The sequence below is a fragment of the Sceloporus undulatus genome, chromosome 4 (genome assembly GCF_019175285.1).
Source record: "Sceloporus undulatus isolate JIND9_A2432 ecotype Alabama chromosome 4, SceUnd_v1.1, whole genome shotgun sequence".
NCBI classification, from domain to species: Eukaryota; Metazoa; Chordata; class Lepidosauria; order Squamata; family Phrynosomatidae; genus Sceloporus; species Sceloporus undulatus.
This window is the reverse complement of record NC_056525.1, coordinates 119,219,955-119,233,815: the sequence shown is the minus strand read 5'-3', so window position 1 is coordinate 119,233,815 and position 13,861 is coordinate 119,219,955. Positions and strand designations below refer to the sequence as shown.

The 13,861-nt window shown below is 38.6% G+C and overlaps 1 protein-coding gene across 1 annotated transcript in view; it reads left to right on the top strand.

Moving 5' to 3' along the window:
• The window catches only part of HMCN1 (hemicentin 1), a 275,643-nt gene that overhangs the window by 176,467 nt on the left and 85,315 nt on the right, over nucleotides 1–13,861 (top strand). The window contains 9 exon segments of the mRNA XM_042463441.1: nucleotides 701–797; nucleotides 2,847–2,969; nucleotides 4,125–4,286; nucleotides 5,086–5,367; nucleotides 7,080–7,247; nucleotides 8,320–8,433; nucleotides 8,802–8,888; nucleotides 9,357–9,548; nucleotides 11,621–11,794. Coding sequence (XP_042319375.1) covers nucleotides 701–797; nucleotides 2,847–2,969; nucleotides 4,125–4,286; nucleotides 5,086–5,367; nucleotides 7,080–7,247; nucleotides 8,320–8,433; nucleotides 8,802–8,888; nucleotides 9,357–9,548; nucleotides 11,621–11,794 — 1,399 coding nt within the window.

Here is a 13,861-nt window from a genome sequence, read left to right as displayed (position 1 = left end):
ATATATGAGTTTTACTCTCCTTTGTCATTTTCATCCTTATACTAATAACACAGGGGTCACCAGGTCTTGACGTCTATTATTTAAGTTTTGTCCCATATCAGTAGAACGTTTTTGTTTAAGCTTTCATTACACCAGGTTCATTATCCCAGATTCTGCAGTGAACTGACCAATGTCTCAGCAGTGCCATGTGGTTTCTGTTTGTCAATAGAGTTATTGTGGTTTCTCTTTCTCTTCCAGTAAGGTGAAATGGTGAAAGCTCAATTGCCCTTTAAGGGTTTCTCAATAGCTTCACAGTGCCTAACCCAGATACAGATCCAACATGTGGATACTGTGATTGTGTGAACTTCCTAGTCAGTCAAGGCTATCATTGTGGATCTTTCCCAGGGCACTGTTATGAATGTTGGAGGAGACTTGATGATTCATAGCTTAACCTCTTAGCTGTTCCAGTTTTCTTTAGTCAAAACTTGCTGCCATGTGTGACCATAAGTACTTTTGTCTAACTGTTGAACTGTATCTTACCTGACCATAATCTTGTTCATATCAGGATAGCAAAATAATGCTTTAAATAAAGTTTATCTATTCAATGGCTACTCATTGCCTTTGAGAATTATTAAAATTGCAAGTATCTTAGTCAGTAAGGCGGTGCTGTAGTGTGATGCATACTAAATTATAGCCAAAATGGGTTGTTTTTTGCTACTAGATCAAAGGCGCACAGGCTCAAGATACTGGACGCTACACATGTGAAGCAACAAATGTGGCTGGAAAAGTGGAAAAGAACTACAATGTCAATGTGTGGGGTAAGATTTGTAACCATAGAGAACAAAACTCCATGCATCCATAAAATCCATATATTCATATTGATATATGAATATGGAAGGAATTTAAGCAATTGCCACAGTTGTATTGAGTTCAATGGCTATTTTTAGGGATCTGGTGACTACTTCAAAATCCTAAGAATCAGTACACCTTTTTTTAAAAAAATGTGTATTTTTGGTTAGGTCTGGGCTAAAACTCAGAAGTATGATGAATTCCTGCCTACACTTCTAATACAAAGTGGGTCTGGATAATTCTCTGGGAGTGATGTGATCAAGTAAGAACCAGAACCTAATGCTGCTCTCCATAATGTTAAAGCAAAGTTTAGTAGCTTGAATATTGCAGTGCCTAGCGTAGTGGTGGTGGCATCTACTGGTCGCTGTCCAGTTGCTATATGAGTGAATTGGAATTTCAAATGGCTGCGGTTTGCTAGTGTACCAGACCAGAAGGTAACTAAAAACATCAACTTTTCACTGCCATCTGTCTCTGGATGCATGCATATAAATGTTTGTAAGGGTACGCTTGTGAGCAATTGCTTTCCGACTCCCTTGTTCTGATGGGAAATGGATCCTATGAAAGGCACAACACGGTTAGGAATTTACTGAAAGAATTGTCTATACTTATGAGAGGTGCACAAATTCAGGTTTGTAACCACATTTACCCACAAGGGCATCCTACTTTCTAAAACCAAACGTATGCTAAATTTTGTAATCATTTGTGTTTATTTTAGTGGAATAATATACATTTTCTTTGAATTTAAACCCTTGAAAGTCTATGATTTTATGACAGGCAAAAGACAATGGGTCTACTCCCTATATTGTCTTTTCCGTTACTGTGCAGAAGTTTTATAGCAAGCTGCCCAAGAATGAAGATATTATTTTCTTTCATTTTGCTTCTTTTTATCAAATTAATATGTAGCCTAGAAATGCAGTATTTGCCCTCTCTTATCCTTGTCTTGGTCTAATTCTTAAGCATCTAGATCAGGAGTGATGATTCTTAGGTTATTCAGATGTTTTGGACTAAGCCCCAGAAGACCCAAGAAGTATGCCCAGTAATGAGAGAGTGTGAGAGTTGCAGTCCAAAATGTTTGGATAGTCAAAAGTTTCCAATCCTATTCTTGTTACTTTTTTGTGCCTTCAAGTTGAGTCCAACTGATGTGTGAGACTGTCATAGGATTTTCATAGCAAGATTTAGTCAGAGGAAGTTTGCTGTTGCTTCTTTCTAAGGCTGAGAGAGTATGACTTGCCCAAGGTCACCCAGAGGATTTCCGACTGAGTGGGGATTGAAACCCTGGTCTCCCAGAGTCCTAGTACAACATTCATACCATTACACTGTACTGGTTCTCTAACATTAATCTTTGAAGCATTTTGAGTACTGTAATAGAAATATTTTTCCCAGTTTGCATGGAAACCATGAATTTGCCTGTAAAAATAATCTGTGACTGACTATTTAGAAATATATTATTTGTTTGCACGCTGGGGCCAGGAGTAATGTTGGACAGCCATTTGTTTTGCAAATCCAGGAAATCTGTCTGTCTGATTTAATATCAGTCCATTCTCCAGAACTATTTCTAGTTCCAGAAGCTGGCAGTATTTAGCCATGTGTATTAAAGGCTTTGCTCCTTGGACAGTTTAGTTAACTTACTGGTTTGAAGCAGGGGGAAAAAACATGAAATAAAAGGTTGAAACTGGGGTAATGCACTGTAAAGTCTTGCTGCTGCCAACTCTTAAGGTTTAAGTACTCTTTTTTTGTTTTGTTTAAAATACAGAGCAAGTCAAAGCAGGTCAAATGGAAATGTTTTGCTCCTGTTTGCACACTGTTGACATATTTTGCACAAACTAAGACATTTACTTCTTTGTGGTGTTGACCACATTTAAACTGAGGAATCTAGTCCTTGACCTAAAGCTTTGTGAGGGGTTCAGTTTAAATTTTCTTTTGCTGGATTTATTGTTCACTAATATTCATTCGTTTTGTTATTCCATTATGTGATAAATTACAGATTATTAGTTATTTTTGATGTTCACCTACTCTAGTGCCTCCAAGTGTTTACAGTTCAGACATGCTTACTCAGCTGACTGTAATTGAAGGAAACCTCATCAGTATGATATGTGAATCCAGTGGAATCCCACCGCCAGCCCTGAGCTGGAGAAAGAATGGTAAGTACTTACTGTTTGTGATAGTTGTCCCATAAACCAGATTATTATTATTATTATTATTATTATTATTATTATTATTATTATTAAAATGTTTATACCCTGCCCTATATCAAATAACACAAGATGCTTTACAGATTGCATTAAAACATGTTAAACTGGAAAACAACAAAATAAATAATCTAAAATACATTAAAAAACCAACAGATTTAAAAGTTTTTCAAACCATGTACAACCTGCTTTCCCCATGGATTTGCAAAAAACAGAACCAAACAAACAACCAATCTCTTTCTTGGCCTCCTAAACAGGAATATGGTTACCATAACCTAGTAAACAATTTGAACACTGGGTTATAAAATTACTTTGCTTTAACAGAAAGTGCTTTTAAATGTCTTGGTTTAAGCTGACCCAGGCAGAAATAGAATACAGAGGGACTGCTCTGTTCTAAAAAACAAGAACCACCATACTTTCTAACTGTCTTTTTTATCACAAGGAAAGCTAGTGGGCAAGCATGCATACCTTTCAAATCCACAATAAAATGCACAGGAATGCCATCATTTATTTCTTGTGTTGATGATATTTATAACCAAAGCGATACCTGTTTTTTGCCTTGTTGAATACAGTGCAGTGGAATGAGTACCTGTTGTATGCTGGTGTGTATTGAATTTTGGTTTGCCCAAAAAATATGACTGGGACAGAGTAGAAAAATTAAAATGATCACATTTTGACTTACTAATAGCCACATTAGTTTTCTCTTCACACGAACAGGTAAACAAGCCAATAAACCACATGTATGTATATTTTTGGACAGCTTTGCAATCAACCATAATTTCCCAGAGACTCTATTATTAAGGCACAGTTTAAAGTTGTCATTCACATCAAGGTTTGTTGGAAGCCACTAACAACCATTCCCAGTTTGGATGTATCTGAAATGTAGATCTGGTCCTAAGGTTAACTGCAGTCCCTTGGTTTATTTTCTCAGTGTCCCAAAAGAAAAAATAAAGCTATTGTGTTCAGATGCATGCTGCTCATTCATAATTTGTTTTAGAGACTGATCTTCCAGTTGTGCCCAGTTGGTTTCAAAGAACCCTAAAAATATGCAACATATCTTTGCCCACATTGCATTTAAAAATATCTGAGGGATTATTTTTCTTGCAGGTTCTCCACTTCTGATTGACCCTACAGGTAGGGTCCGGATATTATCTGGAGGAAGGCAGCTGCAAATTTCTATTGCTGAGAAATCAGACACAGCCTCTTATGTTTGTATGGCTTCAAATGTAGCTGGCATAGCAAAGAAGGAATATAATTTGCTAGTATATGGTAGGTCACCATATAAAATTACCTGTGGTGTTCCCTGATTGGGAAATAATGGCTGTCTCATAATCTGACAACAACACTTTGGCATATTGATAGGTATAAGAAGCACTAATCACTTTTTAAAGTTTTGGACAAACTGAACATGTGATCAGAGGTCATCTTTGTTTGCTAAAAGCAGATGCATGGACTGGTCTTCAGAGAGAGAGAGTTTTTATCAGATGCCCCATAACTACCAATAAACAACCCTTTCTCATGATCTTATATTATGCACTGGATGGAGAACATTGGTATTATTGTTATGTGCTTTAAAGACATTTTCTACTTATGGCAACCTTAAGGCAAACCTATAATGGGGTTTTCTCAGCAAGATTTGTTCAGAGGGGGTTTGCCTTTGCTCCCCTTTGAGGCCGAGAAAGTGTGACTTGCCCAAGGGTACATAGTGGGTTTCCATGTCTGAGTGGGGATTTGAACTCTGCTTTCTAGAGTTGAAGTCTAATGCTGACTCTATACTATGCTGACTATACTATGCTGACTCTCCAGTGGAGGACATATAGGCATGAAATAAGTGTGTGTTTTATCTGTGCACATGTTAGAGGAATGCACCTTCAAGAAAAGGTTAAACTCCTCACTAGTGTCATAGCCCTGACACAGCTCTTCTCCCTCCCTCTAACCAACAGATGCATTTTTCAATGAGAAAACATTCAGGAGTTCTAGTCATGAATTTCCCACATCACATTTCATTTGGCTTCCAGAAGTTAAACTCTTTATACTAACATTTGGAATGTTTTGTTTCTCTTAACAGTTCGTCCAACTATATTAGACAGTGGGAGCCAACAATCAGATGTAACCGTGACTCGTGGGAATGATATTTCCTTAGAATGCAAGGCGGAAGGTATTCCAAGGCCAGCTGTCACCTGGATGAAGGATGGTCGGCCATTAGTCAATGGGAGGGGAGCTGAAATACTGAATGAAGGACATCATCTTCAACTGAAAAACATTCAGGTGTCGGACACAGGCCGCTATGTATGCGTTGCTATGAATGTGGCAGGACTGGCCGACAGGAAATATGACTTAAGTGTTCATGGTGAGCAAGGGGAATATGTGCTACAGAAGAGTTGTATGAAAGTGGATGTTTGGCATCAAAGAAGCTATTCCATAGTTTGTGAAGCAGATCTATTCCATGTTTCACTCTAAGTGGAAGGAAAGGAGGCTGCTTAGAGAACATGTGTGTGGACGTGTGCTAGCAGAGGAAAAGCATGACATAACAAGGAAGAGTTGTATAGTTCTTAAAGCCTACCATGGAATACTTTTGTTTCTTCATAGTTTCTGTCTCCTGTGGTTGTGTGATCACTCCTGTTCTTCAGTTACACTATGTCAAGAACAATTCCCTAATCCATTCACAATGAAAGCTTCCTTTACAAATATTTGAAATGTAGATCTGGTCCTAAAACAGGAGTGTGTCTATTACTAGCAGAAATGCAAATCATGAAGTGTTAGAACATAGCATAGTAATTTCCATTCCTTAGAAGGCGGTTGGATGACCAGATTGCTTTTATAAAAGAAAGGAAACCATAAAATAACACAGTAGTATTTGAAATGTGTGTGCATGTGTGCGTTCAAGTAAACTGTCAACCTACAGCAACCCATGAATTTCTTAGGGTTTTCTTAGGCAAGGAATAGTCAGTGGTAGTTTGCCAGTTCCTTCCTCTGAAATGTAGTCTATAGCACATGATGTTCATTGTTGGTTTCCCACCCAATGCTAACCAAGGCTGACTCTAGCTTATGCTAATATTTTACTAGCTTTGGAAGACATTCAGAATTATTACCAAGCAAATTAAGGAAGCTCCTAGTGAGTAGTTAGGCAGATCAGGGATAGGCTTGTGCTGGATGGGGTTATACTCTCCTTGAAATATCAGGCTTTCAGCTTGAACGTTCTGCACTGAACTCTGAGCCTGGATGCCCAGATTTCACCAGTGGCAAGGAGTACAGTTGCACAGTTAAAGCTAGTACACCACCTGCACCTGTTCCTTGAGACAGTACATACCACTTGGACTGCTGCAGTGCACTCTATGTGGGGCTGCCTTGGAAAATATTCAAAAATTTCAGCAGATCCATAATGTAATACATAATTTCTCTCAGGGAGGCCAAAATACTGACCAAGGCCAGTTAAAGTGAGCATATAACTCCCTTGTTAAAACAGCTTTACTGGCTACTGGTTTGTTTCTGCACAATTCAAAGTGCTGGTCATGCCCTATAAATCCCTACATGGCTTATGTCCAAACTATCTGAGAGACTGTGGCCCTGTGCAGACCGACCATTAAGGCTGGCCTGGGGGTGGAGGCGGGGTGTGGCGTCAATATGACACATGCCCTGACTCTGCCTCCAGAGTGTTGTGATGCCACACACTGCTCCACAGAGCATGCACTGTCATGGCACTCCTCTGGCTCTGTGTCCACACAATGCAGCACCAAAGGAGCACCTTAAAGCCACGGTGCTGCAGCTATCATGCCCTTTTCAGGGCACAAAACGGAGCCGCTTTTTGCACCCTGGAAAGGCCAGATTGGGACTGCAGTGTACAGTGTGAGTATATACGGTACCCCTTCCAGGGTTTGGCGTGAAAAATTATTATCTTCATGTGACTATTTGAAGCCCTAGTTGCTATGAGTGGACTGAAGCATTTTAGCAAGTGTTTGTCCTTGTTTTGTATTGATTACTTAAAGCAGTTTTCAGTGGGTTTATTACTTGAATGATGTTTTCTTATATGGATTTTTCTGTTTGTCTTGGATCTTCTTATAGTGCCACCAAGTATTGTGGGTGACTTGGCAGTGGCCGAAAATATTAGCGTTGTGGAGAAAAATCCTGTCACTCTAATTTGTGAAGCTTCAGGAATTCCACATCCATCAATAACATGGCTGAAGTATGGGCAGCCTGTCCTGTTAAGTAGCTCTGTAAGAGTCCTGTCAGGTAAGGAGGAATACTGAAGTAGAAGTTGATTTTTATTTTAATGTTTAAATGAAGAATATATTTCACATTGTACTACAGTAGAATGAAGTATATGGGGAGGCTCCATAGTCAGCACATAGGTTGCCAAAGAATTGTCAGAGGTTTACGTAGTTATAAATGCAAGAAAGAGTAGAAGAGGGTTTGGGTTTTTTGTTTGTTTGTTTGTTTTTGAGTGGACAAGATTTTGTTTTTGTTGGTGGTAGAATTAAAACATTTATTGATCCACATTCAAACTGCAGTTCCCAGAATCTCCCTGTCAAAATGTTCTGTAATGTTCCCAAACTTTGGACAGCTGTTACAGAAATATATTTTTTCATTTTTTTTGTCACACTTTCCTGAGTTGTTGAGATGCTAAAAGATGCTAAGCGGGAAAATATTTTCTGCTTTGTTTCGACATTTTCACTGAAAGTGATAGAAAAGGAATGAAAGTGGTGCATTTTAAAAGTTACAATTATGATACCTTAGTAATGAGATGTGTCTCTGAGTGTCCTGTGAGTGAATCCACATGATAGAATTGAAGCCATTTTGTAGAAACTGAAATGGCTCTAGCCTATGGAACCCTGGGGCTTGTACTTTCATGAGCTACTTAGATTACCAGATAGCTTTAATTATGAATTTTCTAAGAGATTTGAAATTTTAATTTTCACTGATTTGTAGAAGATAAAACAGGCTAAATGAGATACAGAATGGGGGAGGAGACAAAATAATGGCTCATGCTGCCTCGTTGCAAATCTTAACCAATTGAGTTACCTATTGAGGAAAATTACAATACCCTGTTCACTGGATATTCTGGCACTGTGCCTAAACACACACACACACAGACAGAGGGACAGAGATACACAGACAGACAGTGTTGGATATAAGTATGAATATTGTACAAGATCAAAAGTGTACAACGATCAGAGCATAACATTTTTACAAAAAATAATGCTTTTCATAAGTCTGACCAAGTTTGTAATAAAGAAACGGCAATATATACTGGACTTTCAGATGCAGACTTTACAACTATCTGTGTTGGGCCATTTCTTTTCAGGTGGTAGAATGTTGCGTTTGATGCAGTTGAATGTGGAAGATGCAGGTCGTTACACCTGTGTAGTGACTAACATTGCAGGAGAGGAAAGGAAAAGCTTTGACCTTTCAGTTTTAGGTGAGTGCACTGGAACTGTCCAAAGGGCTTAAGAAGTGAAGAATTACACCTTCTTACATTCCCAAATAGTTCCCCTGTTTTGATATAAAAGTCCATTGAAAATAAAGCACAGTAAAGCATCACCTGATTGATGACCACCAGAATAAAATAAATTCTATATTAAGGATGAGAAGATGGTGAGCTGATGGTGAAATTTTCCACATGCTCGCCATAACTCACTATGTCTTGGGATATGGCTGGTTAACAATGCAGTAGCACAGATAATGAGTGGTGGTGATACATGGGGGGGGGGGGGAGATGCAGCCTTGTTGTGGTTTTATGTTCTCATACTGTTGTGTTTGTGTTTCTTTGCTTTGGCTATGTAAAAGTTCCTCCAGGCATTGTGGGAGAGAACAAACTGGAAGATGTGAAAGTGAAGGAGAGTCAGAGTATTATGCTAACATGTCAAGTCACAGGTAAGTAACATTTATCATGGCCACAACAAAAAGTCTTCTGTGCTGGGCCAATGTAATGTGGAGTGGGAGCAATCATATGTTGCCAATCTAGTTCCTCATTTACATAGAGTCATTGTTATCCCTGCAGTAAGCTACTGTCAAAGGTTTGTTGTGTTTAACACAAGAAGATAAAGGATCATTATTGGGAGCAGTCATACAGTCATCTTTCTCTATCACAAAATGACTGTAAAGTACTACTTTGGTCTAGAAGCAGGTATAGTGCACATGTGTTCCATTTGTGTGGCCATTAGCGGTTCCTCAAACAGAAATGTCTGCTTTCTTTTCTTTTACAGTTGGTTATAGATTTTCACCTTATATTTTAATTTTAAACTCTTGATGAACCAAGAAATGATGAAAGAAGCCGTACTGTATTAAATATTCATAGTTATTAATATTTATAAATATCTATTGTTGTTGTTTTGCCTAAAGGAAACCCCATTCCAAATATTACATGGCTAAAAGATGGACAACCTTTTGTAGAGGATGATAGCCATGAATTAATGTCCAGTGGTCGCTTTCTTCAGATTACAAATGCTCAAGTAGCTGACACAGGAAGATATACCTGTGTTGCATCCAATACAGCTGGAGACAAGAGCAAAAGCTTCAGTGTTAATGTACTTGGTAAGATTTCTGGGCTTTTTAAAAAAAGTGCTTCCATTCCAAGGAAGAAGACAGATCTCTTTAGAGTGAATTTCTCAGCAAATACATATTGTTGTTTGTACCACTATGTAAGAATCAGCGCACATTTTAGGAACTTTGGACTTAGGGGGAGGTCAAAGAAGGCAGAGGGAGAACTGGAGACGTGGCATGAAAATTTGAGCAATGCACTGTTATGTTTGGAGTCAGTACTTCCAGCCCACTAAGAAGCCCACATAAAATATGGCAGGGGTGGGGAACCCTTTCTGGCCCGAGGGCTGAATGAGGGGCCATGTGCCAGGAGTTGGTGGAGCCAATGTGGGCTGGATTTTTTTTCTTTCTATTCACACATAGCTCATTCACACATTCTGTCTCAAATGGATTTGGCTTCTGATTGACTCACAGCTTTGAAGAGCATACCATGAAATCATGGCTCAATCATGAATCTGTACATACAGTATATACAACCTCATGATTAAGCCATAATTTCAAGGCATGCTCTTCAAGGCTGTGAAGCCAAATTCACTTCCGCCTTGTCTTACCCATCTAGGAATTTTGAAGGCAGTACAAAACTGAACTTGAATCATTGTGGATCAATTCCTTGAAGCCACATCTCAGTTAGGAATTGCTCTTCAGTCCTCTCTCTCTCTTCTCAGAAAAGATATGGCTTTTCAGAGAGCACTAACTCATGCCCTCGATGGGCCAAATGTAAAGATCAGATTTAGCCTCACCTGAGACAGGAGGTATCCCATCATAGTTAATTTGAAAAGTTAACTACTGGTATCAATGGATTACATGTTACCGTTTAGTCATGACAATGCTGTACCCGTCATTTCTGTATCTTAACAGCAGCTTGGGATGTCTTATGTATGAGATTATTTCAACTGCTTTTTTTCTTCATGGATACCAAAAATGGGATTTGGCCTTTGAAAAGGCAGCATCTCTATTCCTTCTTGTACAGGTTTTTGCAGCTTAGCTTGCCTTGGGTTAGTTAACAAAATCCTAACAGAACTGAATTACAGAAATTAAAACATAAGATTCAGATTTTTTTCCCTGTGATAATTGCTTAGCACAATTATATTTCCTTTAATTAAGGTGAGAAATACTGGAATCATAACAAGATATGTGGGTTCTATAGTCTGCATTTAAGCAATTGTTAACATGTTTGTTTGTTTTGTTCAGAACCTCTGAAGTTTGAAGCCAGAACCTATTTTTATTAGGACTTAGGGGGAAAGGGCAATGAAAGAAGCGAAGACCTCTGCTAGCTATTTAATTTTTTTTCTTTTTTAAAAAAAGAACTGCAAGCTATGAAAGACCTAAATACGATCCTAAAGAGTAAAGACATACAACTGAGCACTAAAGTCAGACTCAGCCATAGTATTCCCCATAACCGTGTACAAATGTGAGAGCTGGACAGTGAAGAGAGAAGATAAAAAGATAAAAAGAACATCATCTCATTTGAGACGTTGTGCTGGAGAAAAGTGCTGAGGTTATCATGGACAGCCAAACTGACAAACAAATGGGTGCTTGAATAGATTAAACCAGAATTCCCCCAGGAAGACAAGATGGTGAAACTGAGGCAATAGTACTTTGGCCACATTGTGAGAAGGCATGACACACTTGAAAAGGCATTAAAGTTTGGAAAGGTGGAGAGCAATAGAAAGAAAGGAAGATTGTATACCAGATGACTAAAGTCAGTTGGGAAGGTCATGGGCCTAAATCTACTGGACAAGCAGAGCAGTAGAGGATCAAGGGGGCGGCGGGGGGGGAGGGTTGAGATGTTTCATCCACAGGGTTGTTATGAGTTGGGGCTGACTTGAGGGCAGTTAACAAGAACATGCAGCATAATTTCCTAATCTTTTCACAGAATTGGTGTGGGGATGGTAAGGATGATGATAAATTGTATGCAGGGAAGGGTACATATTTCTCTCCAACAAGGTCCCTCTGGGGCCCATTGTATAGATTTCAGTATGTAGATGAAATCCACAAGGATCAGTAGCTCTGCATAGGTATTTCTTTATGTTTTCTTTTTTTGTTTTGTTTCTGATTTTGCTTAGTGTCTCCGTCCATTGTGGGTGCAGATAATGATGGGGGCACAGAAGAGGTCACTGTTATCTTGAACAACCCAACGTCACTGGTTTGTGAAGCTTACTCATACCCCCCAGCTACAATTACATGGCTGAAAGATGGCATTCCAATAGAATCAAATAGAAATATCCGCATTTTGCCAGGTAATTTTATATATATATACACACATACTTCTGTGATTTGAAGTACTGGTTTTTCCCCTGCTGACTATTATAAATCAGGCTTACTATAACCACTTTTAAAAATATTATTATATTCTCTCTTCCACAAATAACTTCAGAGTACCATTGAGTGGGAGGGCCCACATGATAGAACATTTCTATAAACAAAAATACAGCCTCCTCATAGAAAATTAAAATGTCAGGAGGAAGACTAGACTGCTACTACTTTCCTTAATGTTCATATGTCTAAGGGGTGCATTCAGTCATCTGAATTCAGTGTTTGCAGAATGAATTGTGAAATCCAGACTCAGATTTACCACTTCAATGATAGCTAGGCCTGAGATATGTTCTTTATTTGAAGACAGGAGACGATTTGGCAGGAAATAATTAAAGACACTAAAGAAAAATAAAAACCCTTAATGATAGTGAGAAGGAAAGTCAATATTAGAGTAAATGTAGTTCCTTTAGATCAGTAGCAATAGTCAATATCATAGCAGACATATTAATTAAAGGCAATTCAGGTGCATTTAAGGCTTATTTTTATACACCATATGTACTCGACCATAAGTCGACCACATGTATAAGTCGAGGCTAAGATTTGGGGTCAAAATTATGGATTTTGACATGACCCATGGATAGGGTTGCCATAATTTTCTACCCCCCAGATTTTAATTAATTAATGTAGCAATATTTTTAAAGAATTAAATTTAATTTCAGTTAAATTATAATCTATTTCATATATCTTATCTTTTTTAACTAACTCCCCATACAAATATCAACAAAAATGTGATTCTACAGAACCTGAATAATCTGAAAAGTTGCCCATAGTCCATACAATAGTTCCCTACTCCTGGAGTAAACTTTATAATTAAATAGTAACTGTGTTGCAGTTGTCATTTAATTTCAGAAAGTGAATATTATGGAAATATTGTTATAAAATGTAATGCATTGCATTATATTCTTTTACAGCTCTAGTTAAAATCTATGATGCTTTTTAATGTGTGTATGTGTGTGCATACGTGTGTGTGTGTGTGAGTGTGTGTGTGTGTTGGGGAAATAGTTTTCTTGCTTTCCACAATATGACTTGTAAATTAATTTGTAGCTTATAAACTCCTTGATGAAAGAGCTGATCTGAGCTGTGTGCACACCTTCAAAATAATTAATTTTCTCATAGGAGTTTGTTCTGTTTGGGTAGATCTTGAGATCAATTCACACATCCACTAGCTATGTGATAGCTGCTTGGAATTATTGGTACATATTTTGGCTCCTTGCTTTTGGCAACTCTGTTATGTGTAGCTATCAACATAACAGTTGTCTGGCAGTCATAAACCAGACTTATAATAGGTTGTGCTTCATAAGGTTCTGGTGGTATGCAGAGCTCTCAAACATATACACTTGTCCCTCGGCATTTGAGGTCTTGCCATTCACGTACCTCAGTCTTTTGCTAATGGCAAGCACTGAAGGACAAAAAAGTGTGCGCACAGGGCCGTGCGCAGGAGTGTGCAGCTATTCAAGCCAATGGTGGTATGCAGAGCTCTCAAACATATACACTTGTTCCTCAGCGTTTGAAGTCTTGCCATTCACGTACCTCAGTCTTTTGCAAATGGCAAGCACTGAAGGACAAAAAAGTGTGCGCACAGGGCCGTGCGCAGGAGTGTGCAGCTATTCAAGCCAATGGTGGTATGCAGAGCTCTCAAACATATACACTTGTCCCTCGGCGTTTGAGGTCTTGCCATTCACGTACCTCAGTCTTTTGTGAATGGCAAGCACTGAAGGACAAAAAAGTGTGCGCACAGGGCTGTGCGCAGGAGTGTGCAGCTATTCAAGCCAATGTTGCTTGAATACTTGCAATTTTTTATTTTTGCAGGGTATGTGTGTCTGAAACGGATCCCCATGAAAATGGAGGGGTGACTGTATATGATATGTATATATCACTTATATATGTCACAGGGAAGGAACCAATGGGTACAAAACTGTTCAGTGACACACACACACACACACACATCTTAACAATATTGATTATATACTTAATATTGGTGTAATTAGCTG